Source organism: Pempheris klunzingeri, chromosome 13 (assembly GCF_042242105.1).
Source record: "Pempheris klunzingeri isolate RE-2024b chromosome 13, fPemKlu1.hap1, whole genome shotgun sequence".
Classification (NCBI taxonomy): Eukaryota; Metazoa; Chordata; class Actinopteri; order Acropomatiformes; family Pempheridae; genus Pempheris; species Pempheris klunzingeri.
In genome coordinates this window covers 3,748,372-3,772,876 of record NC_092024.1, presented here as the reverse complement: position 1 = coordinate 3,772,876, position 24,505 = coordinate 3,748,372, and the positions used below count along the sequence as shown (strand labels likewise).

Genomic DNA, 24,505 nt, shown 5'->3' with positions numbered 1-24,505 from the left:
CCCAGTGCATGCTGGGATAGGCTCCACCGCCCTGTGTCCCTGAAAAACACTGAGCATAGATGAATTTTATAAGGAATAGATGATCATGAGCAGGATCTTTTTTTTTTCAAAGCCAATGATGCAACCAAATGCCTTAGTTGTCTTTTTACCCTTCATGCCTGAAGATTGTGAAGGGAAGTTCATTTTCCAGTTGGATTCAATAGGAAAATCAGCCATAGAAACCCTCCTTCCTATAGCTCTTCCTTTATAAGGTAGGAGCTATAGGAAGGAGATTTAGTCAGTGATAAAAGAGAACACCACCTGTGACCTGCTATTTCATAGATCAGGATGTTGAATGGGTGTAAATCACATGGTAACACCTTCCCTCAGAATACAGGACACACAGACTGACTACACTTGTCAGTACACGGGCAAAGTAACTACAAAGAACTGTGTAGTACTACAGGGAATCACTACGGCATCGTGCAATGCTTTGGTCCTTGACATTTTGTCATTATGCAGCTTTATTTCTGATTTAAGTTCTTTTTTACAGAATGTTAGAAATAATCAAGTAAACTACTGTACAAATATTACATACTTACAATATTTGACACAAAATGTGGTGCACTGAGAGGAAAATGAAAGCAGTCATATGAAATGCATTTGTCATTGTGCATGCGGAAACATCCTATGACCATTTAAAAAGTCATGAATCATTACTTGTTTAAACACACACTGGAGCCAACTGGTTTCCTATTCCCGCTCCTTCCTCTGATATCTTGAGACAACATTTGTTCAGATCAAATGGCCGCTGCAGGCTGTGATTTATACTGCTGCCCATTATATCACTGGCAGAATCTCCAACAAGTGTGTGTATGCATGTAAGGATGCAGGATGAGTGGCTTGTGTTTGGCAGAGGGTGTTTTATGAGACATCTAATGTGTTTTGGACCCAGCTGAGGTCCTTTATTCTTCATTATTATCTGCATTGTCAGTCCATCTGTACACATTCTACGTCTAATACACGTTTTTAGGCTCATTCTGTCACCTGATAGTTGTGGAGGCTGGACAGGCACACAGAAAACTTCATCGAGACTTCATGTTATTACTGTGGTGGGCCTGAAATACATAAAAAAAAAAAAACACAAGGCAGGTTAGACATCCAGCTGAAAGTATATCAAGAAAATGTCCAAAATTTACTTTGAGATTAACATTCACTGAAATGAAACACCAGTGAAACACTCCCTAAACTACGACCTCAGCTACAGCAACCTCCTAGTGGTGCTGTGTGTTTCTGCCAGGTTCCTTACACTTCCCAGCATGCACTAGTGGCTTAAAGGACGCTTTGATAGGAGGGATGGCACCGTACAGGGGTTACCAAACAACCAAAGAGAGGGGCTATCCTCTCAAAGCACAGTTGCTATCCAGCTTAGTAGAGCCGAGGCAAAGAGGCATGAAATGAGCCGTCCTTGCCTAAAGTGGGAAAGAAAGAAAGAAAGAAAGAAAGAAAGAAAGGAAGGAAGAAAGAAAAGATAGATTTTGGATGGCATAATCCTGTTTTGCTGTCTAGTGTCTACTCATCTGGCCATCGTTCTGTCTGTTCACATGACCTCAGCTGTTCTGGATATCTAGTAGCAAACCACATGCCAGCCAAGTCCACTTTACTGTCTGCCAATGTAAGCAGCTACACAAGCGTCAAAGCAAAGGAGAAAAACTGTGTGTAGCAGAGAGCAGAGCGATGGAAGAGCAGAAGATGAGAAGTGATGCTGCTGATGGGGGTGTGGGTGCTTTGTGAAAAACAATGAGTGAATTATGGAACCTCAAGTGTTATGTCTTACCGGTAGCAATAATATAAATCATGTAGAACGTGATGAATACAAATGAAACACAACCCTAAAAAGCTCAAAACAGGACATTTACAGTCATGGAAGCTTTGCTGTGAGGTGAAGTGCTGTGAGGCATCACACCACCAGAGGGCAGTGTTGAATGTGAAGTGCAAATTGTGTAGATGTTATTTCTTGCTTTACCTGTCCTGCTAAGGAGGCTTTGCCTGGCTCTGACAAAGGCCTGGATGTCAGCATCAGCCTGTTGGTCTCCGGTCAGGGGAATAGAGGAGGAAGAGAGCTTGGCGGTGGAAAGAGCCCTGAAATGTACATCCGTTTACTGAAGTGTGCTAATATCAGCTTATATTCTTCTGTAATTGGTCTGTAACACAGATAAGGACTTTACAACGTCTGGCTTATAGCAAATCATTTGTTGTGTGTGTGTGTGTAAAATGTATTAACTGCTCTTGGTCCAAAAGCTGAAAGAGCACGAGCTAAAGCCTTTAACAGGTAACAGCTCCTCATATCGTGAGGCCTCTGTATGGAACAATAGTATCTCTGTGCTACAAGTGGTAGCTGAGGACAGACAAAAGCATATATGTTATGCATATGTTTTATTATAGGTGTTTTATTGTGGCTGTAAAAAGGTAGTTTCAGCAGCAGCGTTGAAGTGAGACCTCAGGTCTTTGATTTGTTAATACAGTTTGGAGACATTACTTCACAAAGAAATAAAACTTAATAGCCATGTTCATGAGCGGAGAGAAAACAGTGCACAGCTATAAAATCTACAGGTCCGGTCTGTATGTATAGACTTAAGAGCCACTGCAAACATCTGGGATTTGCTACTGTATCGTTTGCATTTGTGCAAACACTTGAAAAATTGTAAACCTACTAGTGAATATACACAGTTCTAAAATTATTCCAAAATCAAATCAGCTGTGTCACTTATCAAGATGAAAATAAAGCAGCGAAAGATGAAAATAAAGCTTCCAGCTCTATCTGGTACAATAAGTGTATTGTGTAACTGCAATATTGTGAAGAAAGAAATGACACAGATAAAAATGTTTTCAGAGGCCTCATCTAATGATAAGAGACACTAATGATTTAGTCTTAATCACGGGGTTTTCCTCAGCACGTTGACTGTGCTGAATGTTGGACACAGAAAGGCGTCGAGGCCAAAACGTGATGAATGTGGATGCTTTCTTTTCATGAAAAATGAAATCTACCAGTTCATTTCCAACATGCCATGCCAAGCCTCCCTCACCTCCACTCAGATGAGGGAGTGAAGTCAGTCCCCGTCCCATCCAGGGACTTATCACGGCATGCTGGAACAGCTGTCACAGGTGGCACACTTTTGGGGAAGAAGCTTCTGAAATTGACAGAAATGTACTAATCAGTGTAATCCAGTTATTCCAGTAACGCACAATGATTAAGTGAAGCTAGGCTGACCTGAGATCTTGAACAGAAGCGGCAGAACAGTCTGGATTTGGGTCTGGGTCTGCTGGAGAGTCCCCCACAGTACTGCTCAGGCCAGGTGCATGTTCAACACATTAGGAGAACATTTTACAGTTTGTTACACCCACAGATTATCTGTATATTGTCCATAAATGTAATACAGCATAATGTCCACTCAGTATCATCACATATACAGTATGTGGTTGTTTTAACCACAAGAGGGAGCAATAAAGTGACTGCACTCATTTTTTCTATTGTATCACATTTTTCAGTTCCTACATATATCCTGATATCACAGTTCATTAAATTAATGCAACCTGGATGCAGATAGGAGGCAAAGAAATTGATGAATTAATAAAAAATTCATTCAAGTTAGTCAAAAAGTGACATCTGTCTATTATGAGATGGCGAGCTTCCCAGCTACTGTGGTTAGCAGTAGGGACAGTGTTTGTCTGCTGTCGGTTTACAGGTCTGATGGTGTTGACTCAAACTCCACAGAAAAGGATTAAACAGTCTCCTGCATGAGCAATCCACTGTCAGAGCAATCCAACAGTTCACGTGGATGTCAGGATGTCTCCTGACTGCCCACAACTGGATACAAAAACATTTTCTCACCAACATTACTGTTTACTGCAGGGAGCAGAAAATACTGACATTCAAATTTCAACTTAAACTTTCAACAATAAAACATTTCAGCAATAACTTCTAAAGCTCGCTTTATGAGGACACTGTATTTTTTAAGACTTTTCAAGACTGCAGATTCCCCTGACGCAGTCTGAGTAGTGAAGATGGCCAATATCTGCGCATTACCTGGACAAATATTGTAGTCATTGTGTCTGTGAATGTGACACAGCATCTGCGTCATCATAGCCCTTGTCATGGTAGACTTGCGGCAGACATGGGATGTCAAATACCATCTGTATCGCTGCAAAATGGCTAATTATGGTGTTCCCCCTCTAATGGTTGGTGAAACAAACAAATACAACGTCATTACCGTTCAACATTTGTTCAGTATTTGTTCTGTGGAAACAAGCACTGAGGAGCTGCAGGTTGTTGGCCATTAATCAAGTGGTATTCAGGCCCAGATGGTGAGAGGGTAAAAATAACATGAATGAATTGAGTGGAAATGAGCCAGTGACGGGAAGGTCTTTTCTCCTTGTGACTTGGCTGGCTTCTGTATGTAAGGATGATCTGTATGATTCAGTGTAGACTTAAAATGAATGCTTAAGGACATGACCACTACATCTAAAATGAATCAACTACACTTTGACTTGTACGTAGTGTAATGTAAATGTGGATGTACATTTACTTCTGCTTATACCAAATGCGTCTCACCAAAGTCCTGGAGTGCTGGGTGAAGGTGGCTGCAAGGTTTCACTCTGCGACCCCGTGTGACTTCTGGCTGTAGTCTCTGACTCACATGCCTGGTAACAATGATTAAGAAATGATTGAAAAACGTCTGGAACACGTCTCAGCAGAAACACAACCTGATGCTGATGATGCTGACGACATACACATGATGTGGCCATATGTAAGGAACAGCTGGAGGGAGGGGCAGACCTCAGGTGTTTTGCGTCCTCTAGCTCCATCATACCTCTGAACTCCAAGTCAATTACATGTGTATCATTTTCCAAATACAGAACAAGAAATGGTCGGACAAAGCTGTAGTATACAAGTATATTGGCAAGGAAAGCAGCCTGCTTCCTGTGAGGCCTGTCTGTCCAACTTCCTCTTCTTTCCATTTGTCATTCAGTAATAAATTCCCAAACCTTGCTCAGATGTGAGTGAGATATTGTTCCATTGATAAGATCAAAACCAAAGAGAAGAAGGCCAGCGATGTCTGCTGGACAGATGTTCTGCTTAACATCTTCTTTGCAGTTGGTTTCCGAAATGTGCGCAACAGCCTTCAAGGCCGAGCAAAAGTGTGTGAGTGTGAGAGCAGAGACTTAGATCTCACAGCATCTTTCTCTCCATTGTCTTTCACTAAAGTGGAGGGACACACGTTTTTTGCTTTAACTTGTCATTATGAAGGAAATGTTGAGTGTAATGGCTATAGATTAATGACACCTTCAGTGTTTAGACTGATCACCATGAGCCTCACTTTCACTGTGCAAATCTGTCTGCCGCTGGGTACAGTCTGCTGGGAAAATGAAGGCTCGATGTTGTGGCACACTTCCTACTTCCTCTTTAAGTTTTTACACACAAACACAAAATTATTAGGACTGAAATAAACACTGAGTCACTTCTCATCCCCTACTGTTTGCAGAAACCTTATGAACATGCTGTTCTTGTTAAGACTCCAACTGCTGAGTCTGTGTATCAATGCTGTTGCTATTTTGCCTCCAAGCTGCTCTCAAGGCCCTTGTTTGGGTCACATGGAATTCTGTAAAAATGTGTATCTGTGTATTTCCCTCCTACACATCCACCCACTAGGGCCCATTCAGCATGATGCAGAACAGAGGCTGCAAGGATCACACTGGTGCCATAAAAGCCTCCGAAGTCAGACACACATGCTTATGCACGCACACACACACACACACACACACAAATATGTCCACAGAGGCCAATATTCAGAAAACACGCAAAAGAAGCATCCATAAATATAGAGAGGAAAGTGAACAGACAAGCTCTCCTGTCTGTTGTCACAAACATGTCTTTGACACACTAGCCTTGCCATTATGTCATGCTCACAGAAGCTTTATGTGGTGTTGTCACATGGATTGGTAGAGAAGAGTAAGGTCAGTCACCTGCTCACTAGAAGCCTCCTGGCTCCACCATTTATGGAAGTCCTTCTGGAGCTTGATCTTTGCCCTCTCCAACAACAGCTGCAGGTGCTCAATCTCTGTCCTCAATGCTTTTAGACGGCCAATGGTGCTCTTGTAACTGACGGGAGATATTAGCATCACCAAATTCATCTTTTGTCCACATTACACAACATCTGCTGTGTCTAATCAATCTCAGCAGGGTCTTGAGAGAAACTATGAAAACATTTGGTACGGTAATACATTAAAATGCACTTTACACTCACGCCTTTTTTTCTTGCTCAATGCCTTTGCAGAGGTTTTCTTCCACCGGATCAACCTCCTCCTCGGCCTCTGTGTGATTCCCCATTATGCCTATGGACAGAATGGGACAGGCAGAAGGCATGACAAATGTTTTTAAAGACAGATAACATGTGGACATAGTGAGGATAAAATTACAAATGCAGTCCTAATGGTTCTTGTTTTTGTCTTGTCTAAAAGCTAGTCAGCATGTTTTGTGTACATGTGAGCGCATTTCCTTTAAAGCAAGTGTTTTCAATATTGGCCCCGGATAATAAAAGCCAGGCTGCTGAGAATTGTTCTCTGATGCTGGACTCAAAATAACAAGAAAAGCTCTTGCTGTCTGAACTGGAAGGAGATGTTTGTGTCTTTTACAACCAGATTTTCTCATCAAAGCATTTATGTCACTGATCAAAACAGTCAGGAAAGAGTAAATGAAGGAGTGGTAGAGCTGTGACGCCCAGCCTTTGGTCACTAAGCTTTCAGTCAGCGAGGCCTAGCGAGGGCTTTGAAGTGGGCACTGCCGCACATCCAGCACAAGAGCACCCACAATGTATACTACCCCATTCTGAAAGGGGTTCAATATCAAAAAAGATGGTAAACAGAACTTCCATTTGTGACAGCTTTGTTCCTCCTTTCAGTTAATGTTTGAGGAGCCAACTGTCTAAATTTGAGTGCAAACCAGGATTGTCAGTTATTCTATGGCTAACAAAATGCACAACAACAAATGTTGCATATGATTATCATCTAGTTGCTTCCAGTGTCCATGCATTGTTTAGCTGCTGGTGTGGGCAGATGGAGTTGGATGTTATATTGCTCTTGTATAGACGCAAAGGTATAAACGCTATGTGAATATCACATTGTCAGTGGATCTTACCATGAGCTGCCCTCTGTCTCCTCTGCATCTCTAACTGCTTCTTCAACTCATCTGAGAAAGACAGAAGGAAGAAAAAACACTTTACCTCCTTTTCTACAATCAAGTTCACCTTTTTAAAATTAAGATACACATCTTCTGTTAGAGATTTAATACTCCACCACTGCCCTGAATCCACATGAAACTATCCAATCCCTTTTTTAATAATTAGACTCAACCAACTCCTCGACTGTATTCTCCTGCGTAGACACTGTGATCTTCTAAAATCCTTGAAAATGATTCTTACAAAGTATTATTCTGAAGAGATATACATCATACAGAATAGACTGTTCCTGAAGGTGCTGCACAAGAATTCAGTGGGGATGCAACGAATCATGCTGGTTTAATGCCATAACATAAGCCTCAGCAAAGTGAGTTCAATCAAAGAACAATTACCTTTTTTTTTTTTCCTGTTCATCTACCTTTCATGTGTGACCAAAGATGTAAGAGCAGGAAGTTAGTCAAGTCAAATTTGACTTATATAGCCCAAAATCCCAATCACAATTTACCTCAGGGGGCTTTACAACCTGCACAACATACAACACTCTCTGTCCTTAGACCCCCTTTGGATGAGGACACAGTTCCCAAAAAACCCTTTCAATGATAACAAACATTTCTGTAGCTACATGCAGAATATAAAATAAACTGTAAATTGATATTTCCATCTAAGTATATAACAACACAGCTGGATGGTCCAAGTTTGTTCAGAATCTACTACTTGCTCTAATCATTGTCATATTATTATAATGTTCAGGAATAAAAAATCAACTCGTCATTACTTTCTGGCCAAATGCGTAATGGCGACACTGGCTGACACACAGTATACACCGATACACTGCACTCAAAATGATTCAGCCCCCATTGCAAATTAGGTGTATTGGCAATATTTGAAAACCTTTAGCTGTGTTCAATGAACAATTCAAACAAGAGCAATTGAAATCGCTCAACACGACTAATGCCACAGGTGGTTTCTCCAAATTCAACACAAAATGCCACTTTTAATGACTACTGCAGTCTTAGCTTTATAATTGGTGCACCAGGTCTATTTCTCTGAGTCCAGTACACATCCAGTACAGAGCTACTGCAGCGAAAGCAGCCTTAGTCATCTTGGTTTGGAGATGTTTGAAGTAAGCCGCTTCCCTGTCACCAGCAATGACATGTTTTGCAGTGCTGTTGAGTGTTGGAGAGATGAAAGGCTGCACTGACTGACCTTGGTCAAGATGTCTGTGTCTACTCTACACTAAAGGAGTATTCCACTGGAACACACTGGATCATACAATTTCAAAAATGCATCTCATTAGTGTCTTTCAAATGCCCTCATCATTCAAAGCCTTGTGTTTGTAACACAGGCTTTCTGTTAAAAATGTCCGGTCTCCAGGCCAAAGCTGAGATAACCCTGATCATCAGGGTTATTTTTTCAAACTTCAGAAATCTCCCTCCAGAGCCACAGAAGGCATCACACAACTGCACTGACAGTGGACTTCACGTGTGAAATTGGTGGAGTGTACCTTTACTGTAGCAACTTGTAGCCATAGATGAGGTCTCAGTACAAAGATCGTTACACTAAATACGTCTATTTTCTGTGAATTGCCAATTTGAGTCCAAATAATTGATACGTTTTGCACTTGGGAACTTGTGATTGAGTTTCTTGCAGAAGATCATCTTAAATCAAGACAGAACATGTCACACTTCCACAGTCCTCTGAAAGAACCCTTGTGACTCCAGTGAAGCCACGAAGAAACACGGGGAGGCAGTAATACTGGATGAACATATGGGTAAGTCATTTGTGTTTGCTCCTCTGTTTTCACTGTCTCTCTTCCCCTAATTGAAAAAGTTAATTGCCCTATTGAAGATATTGAATTTATGATGAAATGCTTCAGTGGAAAAGGACAACTGTAAAGTAAATGGACTAAAACATATTGTATATGCCATATTCATGCCTGTTTCTATCTACATTGAATGACCACACTCAGGGATACATTTACTACAAGACAACAAAAGGAGATCGTTTCACAAAGAGATCATAGTGATGGTGAGTCAAGTGAATAGGCAGGGAAATTATGGGGCAGACTAAAAGATAAAAGATACATTGAATGGCAGTATCTTCTGTGATGAGTTTCCATTACAATCCCTCAGGTCTTATACACATGTAGACAGTCCCATGCTGTAGCTCTTTCTGTAATATGACCGTGTTGCCAATCTAAAAGCTGTGGGCCAAACGCCAAAAATGAGAAATCCAGATGACGTATCGTTTTGCCAAAAAAAAAAAAAAGTACCTTTTCATGTAACACCTCTCATGGTGCCATGAAAGAGCTGGATTAAAACGCTCTCTTAGTCAAAGAGAAGATGATGACACTGAAAGCTTTTTAGACAAACATTTGTCCTGCTGAAGTGACGCTGAGTAAAGAGTGTCCTCTAGATGTCCTGGGATAAATGAAGTATAACATCATTATCACAGAGTTCAGGCTGAGTTTTACATCAAATCTCAGTATTCTGCTGATATATGCTTTAAAACTGTTGCAACATACAGACCAGCTCCTCTTTCAAACTCTTTACAAACACCTTTTTAATGGAGACCACTATTAGGGGTTTCAGCAGACAGTGGAGATGTGAATGGATGATGTGAAATGTTACAAATGACACACAGGGAGATGCTCATGATGACGCTGTTTTTCCTAATGCCTGTGGAGTATGGGCGTCAGTAGCTAGGGTAGCCGACGATGTAAATGAACTCAGATGCCCTGTGGCTTTACATTGCGGTCAGCTGGGCAGCCCGAGTCTTCCAACAGACACAACTTTCTCCAACATGACCCACAACTCATGGCTGTATGGTCACCTTCTTTCACAGTAACACAAATGGATTGAGAAATATTTATGCTGTGAGTGCGCCATGTTGACAGGGTGAAGAAGTGCAGGGAGCACGTAACGGCAACATGAAGAGCGCATGGGGCCAACACAACCCGTGTGGCTTACATCAGTCATGGCATGTACTGAACCCCGAGGCCAAGCAGTTACATATGATGGCTATCTATATTTGTCAGGGTTGTGGTATAACAGTTGGATGTGCTTTATGCCTGAGTGACGCTCTCCTAATCCAAGATTACAATGCAGATGCACAGTACGTGTGCAATATGTACAGTATTGTGCAATATTCTCGTCAAGCAATATGGAGTGTGGTGTTAGAATATCTGAATAATATAAATATACACTGTTGCCCATAAAGTTGGAATAAAATGTTTTTTTACCTCTTCTCATGAAATGATTGTGACAATGTGATTTATTCTTGATAAATAAAGTGGATATCTTCTCAACTTTATTGATCAAACTCTTCCAAACATATCACAGTGAAACTTAACAATTAACCTTTGCAAACTGTGTATTCAGGCTTTAACAAAATTGGGGGTATTGAACAATTATTCCAACTTTATGGGCAACAGTGTAGATATGTATATATATATATATATGTCAGTGATGACTGAGGAGTCAGACATTACAGACTACTCTGTCAAAACTGACAGCAATTTCAACAGTATTTCTGAACTTCAATGACAAGAAAAATTCCATAGAAGATTAATTTGTATACGTGTCAAGTAATACTGGTGTGCGGTGTGCTGCAATACTTCATTTCACTTGAGTGCTCCTATAACCCTTCCAGGACAAGACTGTGGGCTCAACCCCACAACCTCTTCCAAACCACGCAGGGTTTCCCCCCACATCGTCAGCAGACGTACCGTCGTGTTAAAGGAACGGTTTCAAGCTACAAGCCTCAATAAATATTTGGTGATTTTTGTGGCCTGGAGGTTAAATGTGATATTCTGCACAAATACCGCAGCAAGCTCAAGATCCAAGGATCAGACATACTATCCAGCTTCTCAGTAACTCGGTGGGTGTTCATTCAAATGTATCTGATAGAAATTGAGTGATAAAATATCTCCACAAGAGTTGCATATATAAAAGGAAATATATAAGGTTGTTAATACTAAACTGAGAGTTGAGCGTAGCATTCTGTGTTGAACACAGTGTTGTCTAAGGTCAAAACCTAAACCAAGAACATTACATAAACCACTCTAATAAAGCAGCTGATAACATTATAATTTCAAGTAAATCATAGCAACAGTCATGTAAAATCTAGTGGCCGCATGCAACGTAGACATCAAGTTACATTCTTTCTGCAACATGCCTTCGTCAGTGCTTTGGAACAATTTTGGTGATGACATGCACTTAAGACTCTGACAGACTGTCCTTGCGATATATCCTCGGCCTTTGTGTTACTTCAGCAAAGGTGAGCAGAGGATGAAAGTGGGATACAAAAGCAGTTACCAGATGCTCCATCTAGGACTGTACTGCATAAATCCCCCCCACATCTGGCAGAGAAATCAAGAGATGCTGCTCATTTCCAGCTGCCCTACACTTTTCATAATGTAGAAGATGTGCATCGCTGATCCCTCTGAATAAATATATATCCTTGCACTTTTTGGACCCAAGGGCTTGGAACGTATGCTTCTCTGGTGGGATTAGATTCCAGAGCCATATGCTGTGGCCAAGAACAATACTGTAAACCAGGGAAATGTTTAGACACTGATGTCTCCACGGGCTACCACCTCTCCCTTTCTCCCCTGCTACTGACCCTCACACCGAGTACATCCATCAGGGAAAGCAGCACAGCGCTTTTGTCTATATTATGCTAAATGTTTCCATGTTCTACATTAGCCATGAGACACAGGTATTGTAAAATTTCCAAGCAGGGCTTCCAAGATGGCAAGGAAACACATAGCTAAATATTATGGTACTACTTTCCATCCAGAAGAGGCAACCACGTTCCACTAAAAACACTGTCTCTCATCTAGGAAGAATGCAGCTCCATGCACCTAACAATGTAATAATATCTGACTGCATCAAGATTTGAGATGAAGAATAAGACGAAGAAACGTTAAAAAACTATATTCATTTGGTAAATTAAAGTTCTCGATACTAAACCAACGCAGTGCTTATGTCTGCAGGACACATTTGAAGAGTAAATATTCTGCATGATGTCATAGCTGATTTCTGCGTGATGTGTGACATGTCTGACACATGGCTGTGTCAGCATCTCAGGGACTGAAAGCTGAAAAAAAAAAAAAAAAAGACATTCCAAGGGTGATAAGTGTATGCTGGCATGTATGAGGGTAATAGCCGAATGCTACCAAACCACCAAGTGTGATCTGAGGCAGCAATGATGCCAGGCACTGGGGTGAGGCAAACCTATCCATTTCAAAGGCATGTGAAGTGAGCCACAAACACACACAGTCCAGGGAAATTCATAAATGTAGCTTGCAATAGTAAATGCAAACCAGATCAAGCCCTAATAACACATTTTTAACTGCTTTCGGTTTACTGGAAAATTCAACCAAAGTGCAGTGAAATCATTTTAATGTCCTGCTACTGGTGACAGGACTTGAAAGCAACTCATTATGATACATTAGTGAATCAAGTTACTTGTATTGTGACTTCAAACCAGTATGTATTCATTTCTAACTGTGATGATGCATTTTATTTAACGCTTAATGCTGGGACTAGCTAAAATGCTCACAGTGGATCCTCAGCTGACTTAGGAACTTTTACCTTTAGTGAGGTGCAAACAACCTTCCTACTGTTTTTGATAATCGCTGCCGTTGGTCCCAAACACTCTTTCAACTCAGCATGCTTGAAATCTATTTGAGGAACGCAGCAGGACAGCAGGAGGTTGAGTGGACTGATTATACTGAGCTCTCAGATAGATGAGTACAACATCAAACTGACTGACAGTAACTCTCTCCAGGGGACAATGTCTGTGCAGGTTCTCTTTTTGCGTTTGTGTTTGAGTTTATATTGTTTTCTTCTTGGTTTAGATTTATTCTGCTGTGGCACGTTATTTCTTTTTTGTAGCTTATTAAAGCTTCTTCCACACTCCACTGTGTCCATACACCTTTTTACTTATTATCTGTTTGTCAGATTGTCTTAGTTTGTCCTCTTTCCTGATCAGTTGTAGTAATTCTACGCTGAGGAAGGCAGCTGCATATTTCTAACTGATAATCAGTTGTACACACAGGCTGTAAAGTGCCCATCTTAAACAGGTAATTTATCATTGGTTTGGGAAAACACTAACGTTTATGTACATCCATTATCATTAATGCACTTTATTTTGGAGCCTAATGTAACATTCAAACATTTTCCCATTTTAATAATGTAATGTAGTAACATGTACTCAACATTTCAACTGACTTTACTTTTGTTTTTTATATTTCAATCATTTCACTTACGTAACATTACTTTTAGCTCAGTAGTCCCTCCATCCCTGCTGATGGACTATCCATGGTGTCAAAGTGTTGACACACAGTAGTACACAACAGAGAAACTGCGGACAAAAGCCAAGTGAAGTCTTTGCGAGGTAAACTTCACAACCACTCAGTTTTGACTGAAACTAGGGTTCATGCAAGGGCTCATTTTGGCATCATAAGGCTACCTGTCAGGGACAGTGCCCAGAAGAGCATATGGGTGTGCTTATAGACTGATCATAAAACAGCCTGAGCCAGGCTAGTAAAAAGCACAGGTTGGAGGCCTAGGTGGGTGGAAATCTGAACGCGTCTTGGACCTGGAAAAGTTCAGGAATGTGCAGAAGAACAGTTCTACACTCCAGGGTAACGGATCCCCGACAGTGATGTGTTCATTAACGTTTTCCAGGCAGGTAGGCAGGTAGGCAGGCTGGTGTCTTTTGGGACTCAGAGAACAACAAAAATTATCAGCACTCTTGCACCACAGCCTTTGGCTGAGAACACCATACTGAAGATGACAACAATGAAATCCAGCATTTAATTTAATTTAATTTAGTTTTCACAGCTCTTATATGTATTATGATTTCTTACAGCTATGGGACAACTTACTGATTCTGTTTCTGCCTTCATTCAGTTGCTCCCCAAGTCTTCTGGCCTGAGTTGACCTATTCAAAAAAATGTAGGTGTTCAGGGCAATGCAGCAAAAAAAAGACATTTAATAATTAAAAATAAAAAAATAAGCATGCCAAATGCAAGACAATCTTTTTCATTTAGCGTGAAACATGTATTACATTCCATATTTCTGTCAGTATGACACTCAAAAAACGTAAACAACCGCTGATCAAATAAAGGTTGTCAAAGGTTTTTGCAAACCAACACATTTTTAAAATCTAGCAGCCTCTGCAGTTGCTATTAATCCTCACGTAATTAAAACATGTCGTACTGTAAATTCTTCTCAGTGGCCAAGGCACAGCACTTTCATGCTTGACTGACAGGTCTCACAGAAATAGAGTGTTTTTGAAAAACGCTTAGCGAGTCATTCCCATTGAGGTTCCACACACAAACATATAGTATGTTTGTGTGTGTTTTATCCTTGGCTTTAAGACAACCTGTCGCGTGTTCCCTGTGTGAGTTATGAGGATGTGAATTTTTCAAAACATGTCATTAACCTCTGTTTGAGCAGATTCTTATTGTCTTCAATGGCCAGATGGTCCTCGTGGTCCCTGATGAAGATCTCAAAAGCCTCTTGCTTCCCCTTTGACAGCAGTGGACCTGAGAGAAAAAGACCCAACACTAAGTCATAAGCTTTATTCTAATAAGAGCTACTGTTCATATCACCACATCGATACTAAGCAAAGGTATTGCTAAATTAAACATCCCATACAAATAACCACCCTAATAAGACTGCATGTTTGTCATACTACTGAAATGAAACTACTAACTATGAGAAGTTGTGTCAGATCCTGCGGTGCAGATTTGAACAGTGAGACCTGAGCTATGCAAGTTCCCACATTCACAGGTTCTCAGCTCCAATCTGGCAGCCAGATGCTAGCTAGAGAGCCCCACTGATATAGCTGACCTCCCAAATATTACCAGTCACAAAACTGAAGGACTATTAGCCTTCCATTTACTGCTGTGAAGACAACATAAACACAAATATAAACAGGGATTCTTAACATGTCATTATTACTTGGCAGATGCTCGCCGAACTCTGGCAACTTGCCACATGTAAGGAAACATCATTTTGGACATAACATCCTGCTGATTTTTTTTTATGGGCTTGTGACATTATATGGTGAGCATTTTTCTTAAAACGCTTTACATCTGCTTCAAGTACTAAGAAATAAACCAAAGCACAACAATTCACGCTGACGCAGTGCTTTGTTTTTGTTTACCTGTACCATTCTAATTAAATTGAAAATGAAGACCTACCATTAAAAAGGGAAGAGAAAAAGAAGACATTGTTGCCTTCTGGAAGGCAATAGTGGACTGATCTGCTACGGAGAGGTGGTGTCAATACTTTGCAGGTTGTAACATATTTAAAAGGACATTTCATACTATGAAATACAATGCTAAATACATTTTTAAAAAATGACTTTTTCAGAGCATATACTTGCTGTGGCATGCCACAGCAGTGAGAGTACAATTGCTTGTTTCCATTCTAGCGAGCCAGCATGCAAAACACCAGGGCCTTAGAAGTGGATCAGCAACAGTAAATGGAGGGTGGTCGTTATTAATGTAACTCATTATCATTAATTACACAGGCTTTTCCTTCAATGTCAAATTGCTTGCTGTTAAAAAGAAGACAAAAGGAGACATTGATGTTGACAAGTAATTATTCAGAATTGCTCCATATAGCATAATCAGTCTGTGTTGTCGCTATCATCACTTTTCACATACTCATAAAACACGCCTGCAAGTTGCCTTGTGCATTCTCGTCATTAAGAGAAGCAACCACATGGTTCCTGTATCAACTTGACACGTCAAATTTCCAGCAAAACAAGTTCTGTGCTTCCAACAAACCAACATGCTTTTTCTTGAATGCAAGACTGTACTGGATTATGTATGACCTGATTTTATGATAGGATACAAACCACCATTATTTTGCAAGATTTCTGTGGAAAACCCAAAGCTTCACAATGATTTCCAATAAATTCCAGCCTTGTTAAAACGTGTGGATTTTTGTGACAAAGCTGTTCTAACAAAAGACATACGCAGGACAGTAACTCATGTGAGATTAATTGCAGGACAGTTAGGAATTTTGTTTCTTTATTTTTGGAAAGTCTTGATTGAAACCAGCAGGCATCTCACAGGCATACAGTATGTTGCAAGAGCCAACCTCAACAAATCAGTTTCAGGGGTTTCTTGAGGGAAACGCACTGCATTCGACTCGTGTAAAAAGCAACATTCCAGGAATATCTCAGAGTGATATGACATCATATTATGTTGTACTAACATAATTTGTGGGGTAATGAGATCGCATGGTTCGTAGGCCAACTTTCCTAATTCTTCTTTTCCGCGCTTCAAGTGCTGACAAACCACAGAGGTTTTACACAGGAGGAATGTGTCGTGACTATTGTTGCTGTTTCAACAAATTTTCAAACTGAAATACCAGGAAAGTATGACCGTACTTTTCCATCAATTTATGAGAAGAAAAATGTCTGACACCAAATGTTAACTGTTTGCAGAAAAAGTTAGAACTTGTCTGCTTGATAGAAAAATAATAATATTTCAAGTAGATTGTATGTTCCCACTGTGGCCTCCTGCGGGGACAGTAGTATTTGACTTACTGAGGTGTCCTTATTGTGTTAGGCTTCTGGTTGGATCACAGAACCATGTGGAGGGCCTGGTGGAATCATCAGTGTCTCATTACATGCTAGCAGGATTTGCAGTGAGATCTAACGCTCCCTGTAAATCTCCTTTGAATTTCTGTGAGCTTAATACAAGACATCACCAGCCTGAATTACAACAGGAATTTGTTTTTACACTATGAAAGCAATCTTAAGAATGTAAAAAGGAGACACTGTACATCTGCGCCTGTGAAAGAAGACAATAAATCAACCTCAGTGAAGCTCACAGCCGCAACTCAGACTCAGAATAGTCCCATTTGAAATTTACAGTGCACAAAGTAGGAATAGAAATCCAGTTCTACGAGGAACTCAAAACGTCGTCATGTGCGCCTCCACAGGGATAGTGGCCTTCCTCTAAAGAAAGAAAAATACTCTCTGATGTTCTGTGCTGGCAAATCTAAGAGCCCAGTACCGAAGGATGTATTACGGAAAAAGTAGAGTCGATTATACGCCATTCAATCAGCATGAATGGTTTCCATGGAAAGGTCATCATCATTACATTTACAGTTAATCTTCAAGGGACAGCAATTACCCTCATTGTAACCATAGAGGCTGCTGGCTACAGCACCAGAACCCTCAGATTAAACCTAAATTAAAACATATATAAACATTCAGTGACCCATCGAACACGGGGAAAGGATAAGTGAAGTGCATTTGTTTTGAATTAGGACAGAGTAAAGAATAATGATCTAATGTGCATATCGTTTGGTTATGAGTCTCCAAGTGGGTCATGGAAAATAGGCACTCCAGATGTGAAACATATGATACATAACGCAGAGCACTGTATAAAACAACTGTGTCAATTGTGCGTTCCTAATATTTTGCACATTCTGTGTATTTAAGAGGAATTCAATATGTAACTGAAAGTAATAGGCCTCTTGCAAAACCTTTGACACTACAGTGTTAACTGGCGCTTTAAAAAAAATCCCCAACACCACGTGTGTGCCAGGATTGGAAGTGGAGACGTGTCTTCTCTGATACTCATGGAACTGCTCAATGTGTTCTTAAAAGCTTTTGCTTCCCAAAGTGCAAGATCTTTCTGGACAACATCTAGCTTTTCCCCACTGGTTAACAGCTGATGGAGTTGGAAGTGTGTTCTGCTCACAGTGTTGGTTGCAAACAGACCAGAAAGAGACAGAAATTTCTCCTTAAGTGTGAGAAAAGGTCGAACATTCCAGAGTGGACATGTAACTGCGAGCAAGGGATTGCAGGATCTGGGAATTAGGAGCAACCTTTTTTCACAGCAAAACGGACAATCCCATAGAAGAAGTACCTAATTTAGTCATTGCATAGTCTGCCATACCAATGATATAATCAGCTAACAGCATCCGCGTTCGTGACTTAGCAACAAAATCCAGGCCAGTCAAATTTGGGGTATTTTCCCATGTAGCCTTCTCATCTGTACAAGCAGCCCCAACACAAACAATTTCAATGTAATTGCTTTACATTTTTTTGTAGGTGGGAAAGAGAAATAGTTAAACACTTAAAGTAGCCATGGCAAATGTGAGCACCCTTGAGTGATTTACTCAGTTTGCGGTCAGTGAGTCAGGATAGGATTTAGCACTAGCTACACGAGAGAGATCCACTTCAGTACAAGCCTGTATATAGACCAACAGGAAGGAAGGAGCTCTTAATTACTGTAGATAGTAATGTGGACACAATTTATGAGTTACAGAAATGTAAACTGATGACACTCCAGACTATGGCAATGCCACTGAGAATGATACTTTTTCATCTAATAAATTTCAGTATCTTGAACTTTAATAATAATAATATTAATAATAATAATATTAATAATAAGGGTTGTGTTTAGTTTCTTTTACCCTCTTTGGACAAAGTTGTTGAAAACATTTATGAATGCATTATCTATGCATGATGTGGTGATACAACTCAAAACATTACACCATGTCCACTGGGCCAAGTCTCACCAAGTCTCACTCATAGTTAAAATCTGACACCACAAGCTAGCACCTGCTACAGTAACCCATGATCTGAAGGATTGACCCACACTGGATGTATGCCATACAATACTGGCAGGGAGATAAAATAAATGAATCAACAAACACCCTTGTTTTCTTCTCATATGTTCCTGTATACACCCACTTGAAAACTATCTTGTCCAGTGAGTGCTGGGGGCCAGCCCGGTGAAGATACCCCAGTATCGCTCAAACTAGTACGTGACAATTCCTGAAACTTGAGAAAAAGCAAGATTTCAAATTGGCATTACAGCCATTGGTTTGATAGAAGAAAGAAGAAAAACCCTGAGATTTATAACATGATATCTATTGGAATCATATGCGTTGCAGCTCTTCACTGGAGGTAACTGCAAGGTAAAAATGAGGCTGAGTTGGTGGTCATTCATATAAATGCCTGAGGGCAACACAAACAGGGTCTGTGAATCATGACGTAGACTTAGCAGTTATCATCCCCATGTTAAGATCATCTAAGGGCCTATTTTCCACAAAGTCAACATTTTTTTACTTGTGTGTCATTAAAGTAATAACTTATCACTCAATACGAGGGAAAACAGCCATGAAAATATCATTTGAAGGCGGTATTGCAGACGTTTTGGGTGCCGTGGCCAAAAGTAACTCAAGTATTATGGTCAGAGCCGAGAAGATTCCTCACAAAGACTTGTGTTTGTGAGTCTGAGAGAAATGACCCATGTGATCTCTCATTTAATTATGAAACAGCTTAGATGTAATATTTCAATATTTATATGTAGTATGGCTTTGTGGAGTGCATTCAGGAAATCAACCCAGACACACTGTAGGTCATGTAGGTTTTGATGTTTCTGGTCATAAGGGCCACCAGATACTCAGTGTACGGTAAATATAACTTTTCTCTCAAGATCATATACTGGCATCTATAAGAGCACACTGACAGCATTATCAAGCAGTCGTCATCACTGTCCAATTGTGTGGCGTGTCGTGCTGTGCAGCCACAGGTCAACCAAATGGAAGTGGAATCCACAGAAGTCATCCTGTCCCGTGAAAGCAGGGAGGAAAAACAGAGGACTTGTGGGGCCAGGTGAAAACAAATACTCTGGTGAGATGATCATGCTTGCTCCATATTAGATCACATATCACTCTGAGAGACTAATACATACGGCACATCATTTATCAGTGGTTCTGGAAACCACAGCTTTACAGCCATCCATCACAGTGCTCCTCATTGTCCCATCGATGAATGACTGATTCGCTCACTAATTCTGATTGGACCAAGTTCAAACATGTGTTTGTTTTTTAATGGGATCACTCTCTCAGAGACCCTGTTTGCAATTATCCCTTTGCTGGCCTTATTACCGCACTGGGCACCATTACACAAAAATGTCGAAGCTGTGGTTAGCACAGACAGGAGCGCAGGCCCGGTTTGATGAGTTGCTGGCTCAAACCCCTGTGCCCGATGGCTATGACCAAGCTCGTTATAAGGGCTCAGGTTCATCATCACACTTAAGGCTCCACTTAACCAAAATTAAACAGGAAAAGCCAAATAAATGCTGCTGCTGGCTGGGCAGCATATCTCAAAGCTTGACTGCTGAACTTTCAGCAATCTCCATATTCCTGTTACATTTAAACCAAGTTCATTTTGAAAAAGTTACAAGTAGACTAACGTGGTAACAATTTGAACAAGAATGTGGTAACAATTTGAACAATGCCTCTTCATTTGGATACACAGCCTCTAAATGGACATTTTCTCAAATGTATAGATCCAGGTTTGTTAACAAGGTCATGTCTAACCAGTGTCTCTCGTGTTTATATTGCAGCATTCTTGGCCCTTGGGCTCTACTTCATGTTCCACTAAGTATTAAAGGTTTTTAAACACATCAGCTTTTCATCAGCACCAAATTACAGGTTTAATACACTGTACTGTCTAATGTTGCTTTGCTGTAACGATAACACTGGGCCACATGAGTGACCTCTGAAAGGAAACTCCTAAATATATGTAATCCCACTGATGACATTGCAGGGAGCTCTGGGAGATCAGACTCTTTGCCATGCTGTAAAAAATCCAGAAATCAGGGATTTGTCATGCCCCACAGGGAACTTCAACGGACCCTAAAAATCAGCATGACCACAGAGAACTGCCCACATTCCAATTGAGAAAGATCACCTGTCTGTGCTCTTAGCACCTAATGCATCACAAAGTCATTGCTTCTTTCGGGTCGAAAGATTGATGGAGTCAACATCTGTGAAAATGTTGTTTAATGTATACAGTATTTCATTAGTCCCCATGGGAATCATTTGACTCAGTCTTACTTTTTAGTGGCAGTGAGCAGCCACAGGCTTGGTTTACCCAAATTACAAACAACGAACAAAACATGAGATTAAGCTCATTATCTAACCATGGAGATTGTTTCGGTTTTATGTGCTAAGTTTTGTGATGTCTGTCTTTGAGAATTCTGCGACCGCACATATACAATAAAGGTGGATGCAATGTTGTTTGTAGAGCTTTCAGCAAGGAAAAAAATACATCCAAAAAAAAAAATTCAACAGCAACATCTGTTGCCAAAGATCATGTTCCTGTTCCTTTGGATAGTCCACATTGCAGTGGACAGGCTTCATTACATCTACTTTCTAATGAAAGCTCCAATTATTTTGGGGTGGAGGCAACTAAAACCATGACTTTCTACGTGGCTAAAACCATTAGTTGTAAGTTTAAAGAAACACTGTATATTTTCTGTAATTTATTGGCCCAAACCTTTAATGTTGTGCCCTCTTTAAATGCATTTCAATTACTAAGCCAAAAGTGCTACCAGGAAAGGTCTTGAGTAACAGAACCACAAAGATGGGAATGGAAGCTGCAGGCTTTAAAAAGTACTTTAAAATTCAAATAGTTTGTAAAAACTGATTCATAAAGACAAGCAATAAAAAGAATCAAGATTTTTAAAGTACCTCTTTTCATGTACTGTATAGCTCGCCCTCCGTGGTCTGCAGAGGGAGTGTCCGTGCTTCCATCCAACAGTTGTGTTGTGGACAACTTCAGGGCACTCTGGGAGGCCAGACTCTGGCCACTGGTGATGTTAGCAAGCTGACTAGAAGCATCATAGGCCCTTTTTTTCTCCTTCTTCAACATCTTTATTAGGATACATGTAGACACAGAGTTAAGGATTCTATTTGGCTTTGACTGAGACAAATTACTGGAAGGAAAACAGTTCTTTCACCTAATTGCACATACATATCAAGGCAGCAGGCATCATGGTGGGCTTTCTTATTAATGGCAGGGTATTGACATGTGCTCAGCGTTGGACCTTATGGGCTCAGGATGATAACATGGTCTGGAGTGAGTCAGTGGAGAGAAGAGGAGCCGGGGAGGCTGAAGAGACTCATGATTCCACAAAATCCTCTCCCACGGGCAGGTTGTACCTATGTTGTTTGTCTTCTACTGTAGATGTTTCTGTAAGGCTACATGAAAGGCAAGACTGCATAGATCCTGTTCACACTTTTGTTGCCATGACATGTTTCCTTTCTCCATATGCAATGTGTCTGTGCAGTACAACACTTTTCTATAATCGTTTCCTCAGTTTCATGCACTTTACTCTGCTTCCAACTCTACAGTGCTATATATTCGATCAACTGCCTCAAATTGCTTTCATCTGGCTTCACATATTCTTTAATAATAACACATGCAGCAGAATATGAAGTATATAGGTTATAGTAGAGAGATTCGTTCAGAACTTTCAAATTTGATTATGAAACTGACATCTTTTACTGTATAACACACTGCTGTTTCCACCGCAGAGAACAGAGAGGACTGTGCTAGCATGGGCAATTTTTTGTAATCAGACCTGCTGACAGATGAAAAAAGTGCAATTGTATGAACTAGAAATACACGAGAAACCGTATGAGAAAAACACGACATAAGACCTTTAACAGAAAGTTGCCAAGATTGCTTTTAAGATGTCAACAGAGGTCAAGAAATCAAATCGCAGGTTAGCAGGTAACGGGGCAAAAGCTTAGTTTAAGTTATTCCCTTTGAAGCTCGTGAAAAGTCCTGTCTAACCTTTAGTTTTGATGTTCATATACATTACCTGCATGAATAAAACATTACAGTCTCATAAGATATTCATTCACCCCCTGACTTGTGTGCCTGTTTTTCCACTATAAACGTGTGTTTGATGGCCTAATCACAACCCATAATTTGGAGGCAACACATTAGTTTGCTCTTCAAGCATGTTCCTATCATGAGATTAGCAGACATCTAGTTGTGGGCAGACAGAAACTGTGGTGGTCAGCAGATAATTTAGGATGGTCAAAAAAAAAAAAAGCCTGAATGTCATTATTTTGGATGATGAATGGACGTAGTTTTGAAGGAGAACGAGATGTTAATTTATATTCCTGTCAGCCAATACAAAGGGGATGTCAGTGGGAACAATAACACGAAGGAACCACATCTCCAATTACAGTTTCCAATGAAACCAACCATGCAGTCCTCTCAAAACTGCCAACATCTAAAACCGACTCAATTCCAAATGACCTATAGAAGCCAACTTTTACAGAGAAATATGGCTGTTTTGTGGGTCCTATGTCATTGTCTCATACAAGTCATTACCTCAGACTGTTGTTCACCAGGTTTTTCCATTATTGAGATCTCTGGCATCTGATATCTTCATTTATGCTGAACACTACCATACTCCTCTAGTATATGGAAATTTATCTTAGGGGTTGCACGTTAGATCTGTGGGGTGGCTCACATGCCAGGCACTCTGACAACTGCGGTCAAACTCATGATTCGCATTCAATCTCTCCTTCTCATCTTTCTTGTCACTCTCTATTATAGTGTCCTATAAAGCAGGCATCACAGGAAATAAAGAAAATGCTTTTCAGTGGTGCCACAAATTGCTCCAATTTCAATGTTCCATACAATATAAGGAATGAAAAAATAAGGAATATAGTTTGTCCTCCCCTTAAGATGCTAGATTACAGTCACAATATTAGAAGGTTTGAGCATAAGGGATGCCTCAAAAGCTATTATTCACTATTTAGGTGAAAGTAGAAATAGCAAATCCACTTGCTGTTGAGTTAGTGTCCTCTCGTAAAATCCTTGCATCTTCAAAGATGCAATACAGCATCAGCAACAGGATCGTTACAGAAAACATGAAATGTTACTAGAATAGGTGACAGAATGTAATAACGCACAAACTAAAGTGATGAGTGAGGGATGAGAGGTCAATGAAGCTAAAAAAAAACTTTGTATGTCCAATATTATTACCAAAATTGGTTTGGATTTAACACAGATCAGAGTTTCCGGTCAGTTACTCGGACAATGTGCGATGCAGATCTGAAAAACACCAGATTAAAGCCAACTGTCCAAAAGACACCAAAGACATGCCAATGCTAATGTCAAACCGTGCCAACAGAGGAGTTAATGGTGAGTGTATTCTGTATATTCACTAATGTTTGGACAATTGAGCCCTACCATACTTTAAAACATTCAAATAAAAGACCACGTAATTCTAATCAGTTTAATCCAAGACAAGGGAAACATTTAGGGGTGAACGTTTGGGGAACAATTTAGATAATCTCATTCAATCAGCACTCATTTGCATATATGCAGTTTGCAGCTGTTGGCAAACCTAAACTGCAGGCTCCATCAGTGTTGGAAAACTTGAAATTCTGCACATTGCTTAAAGGGTTCAAAGTTCTCACAGAACT

The 24,505-nt window shown here is 40.3% G+C and overlaps 1 protein-coding gene across 1 annotated transcript in view; it reads right to left on the bottom strand.

Annotated features, from left to right (window-relative positions):
• Positions 1-1,067: 1,067 nt before the first annotated feature.
• The window catches only part of kif6 (kinesin family member 6), a 49,771-nt gene continuing 26,333 nt past the window's right edge, over positions 1,068-24,505 (bottom strand). The window contains exons 13-23 of the mRNA XM_070842812.1: positions 21,746-21,940; positions 14,670-14,772; positions 14,110-14,165; positions 7,175-7,225; positions 6,285-6,372; positions 6,004-6,139; positions 4,592-4,680; positions 3,251-3,340; positions 3,066-3,170; positions 2,006-2,121; positions 1,068-1,097 (exon numbers count right to left, since the gene is read on the bottom strand). Coding sequence (XP_070698913.1) covers positions 1,084-1,097; positions 2,006-2,121; positions 3,066-3,170; positions 3,251-3,340; positions 4,592-4,680; positions 6,004-6,139; positions 6,285-6,372; positions 7,175-7,225; positions 14,110-14,165; positions 14,670-14,772; positions 21,746-21,940 — 1,043 coding nt within the window. The 3' untranslated portion in view covers positions 1,068-1,083. The remainder of the gene's footprint in view (positions 1,098-2,005; positions 2,122-3,065; positions 3,171-3,250; positions 3,341-4,591; positions 4,681-6,003; positions 6,140-6,284; positions 6,373-7,174; positions 7,226-14,109; positions 14,166-14,669; positions 14,773-21,745; positions 21,941-24,505) is intronic.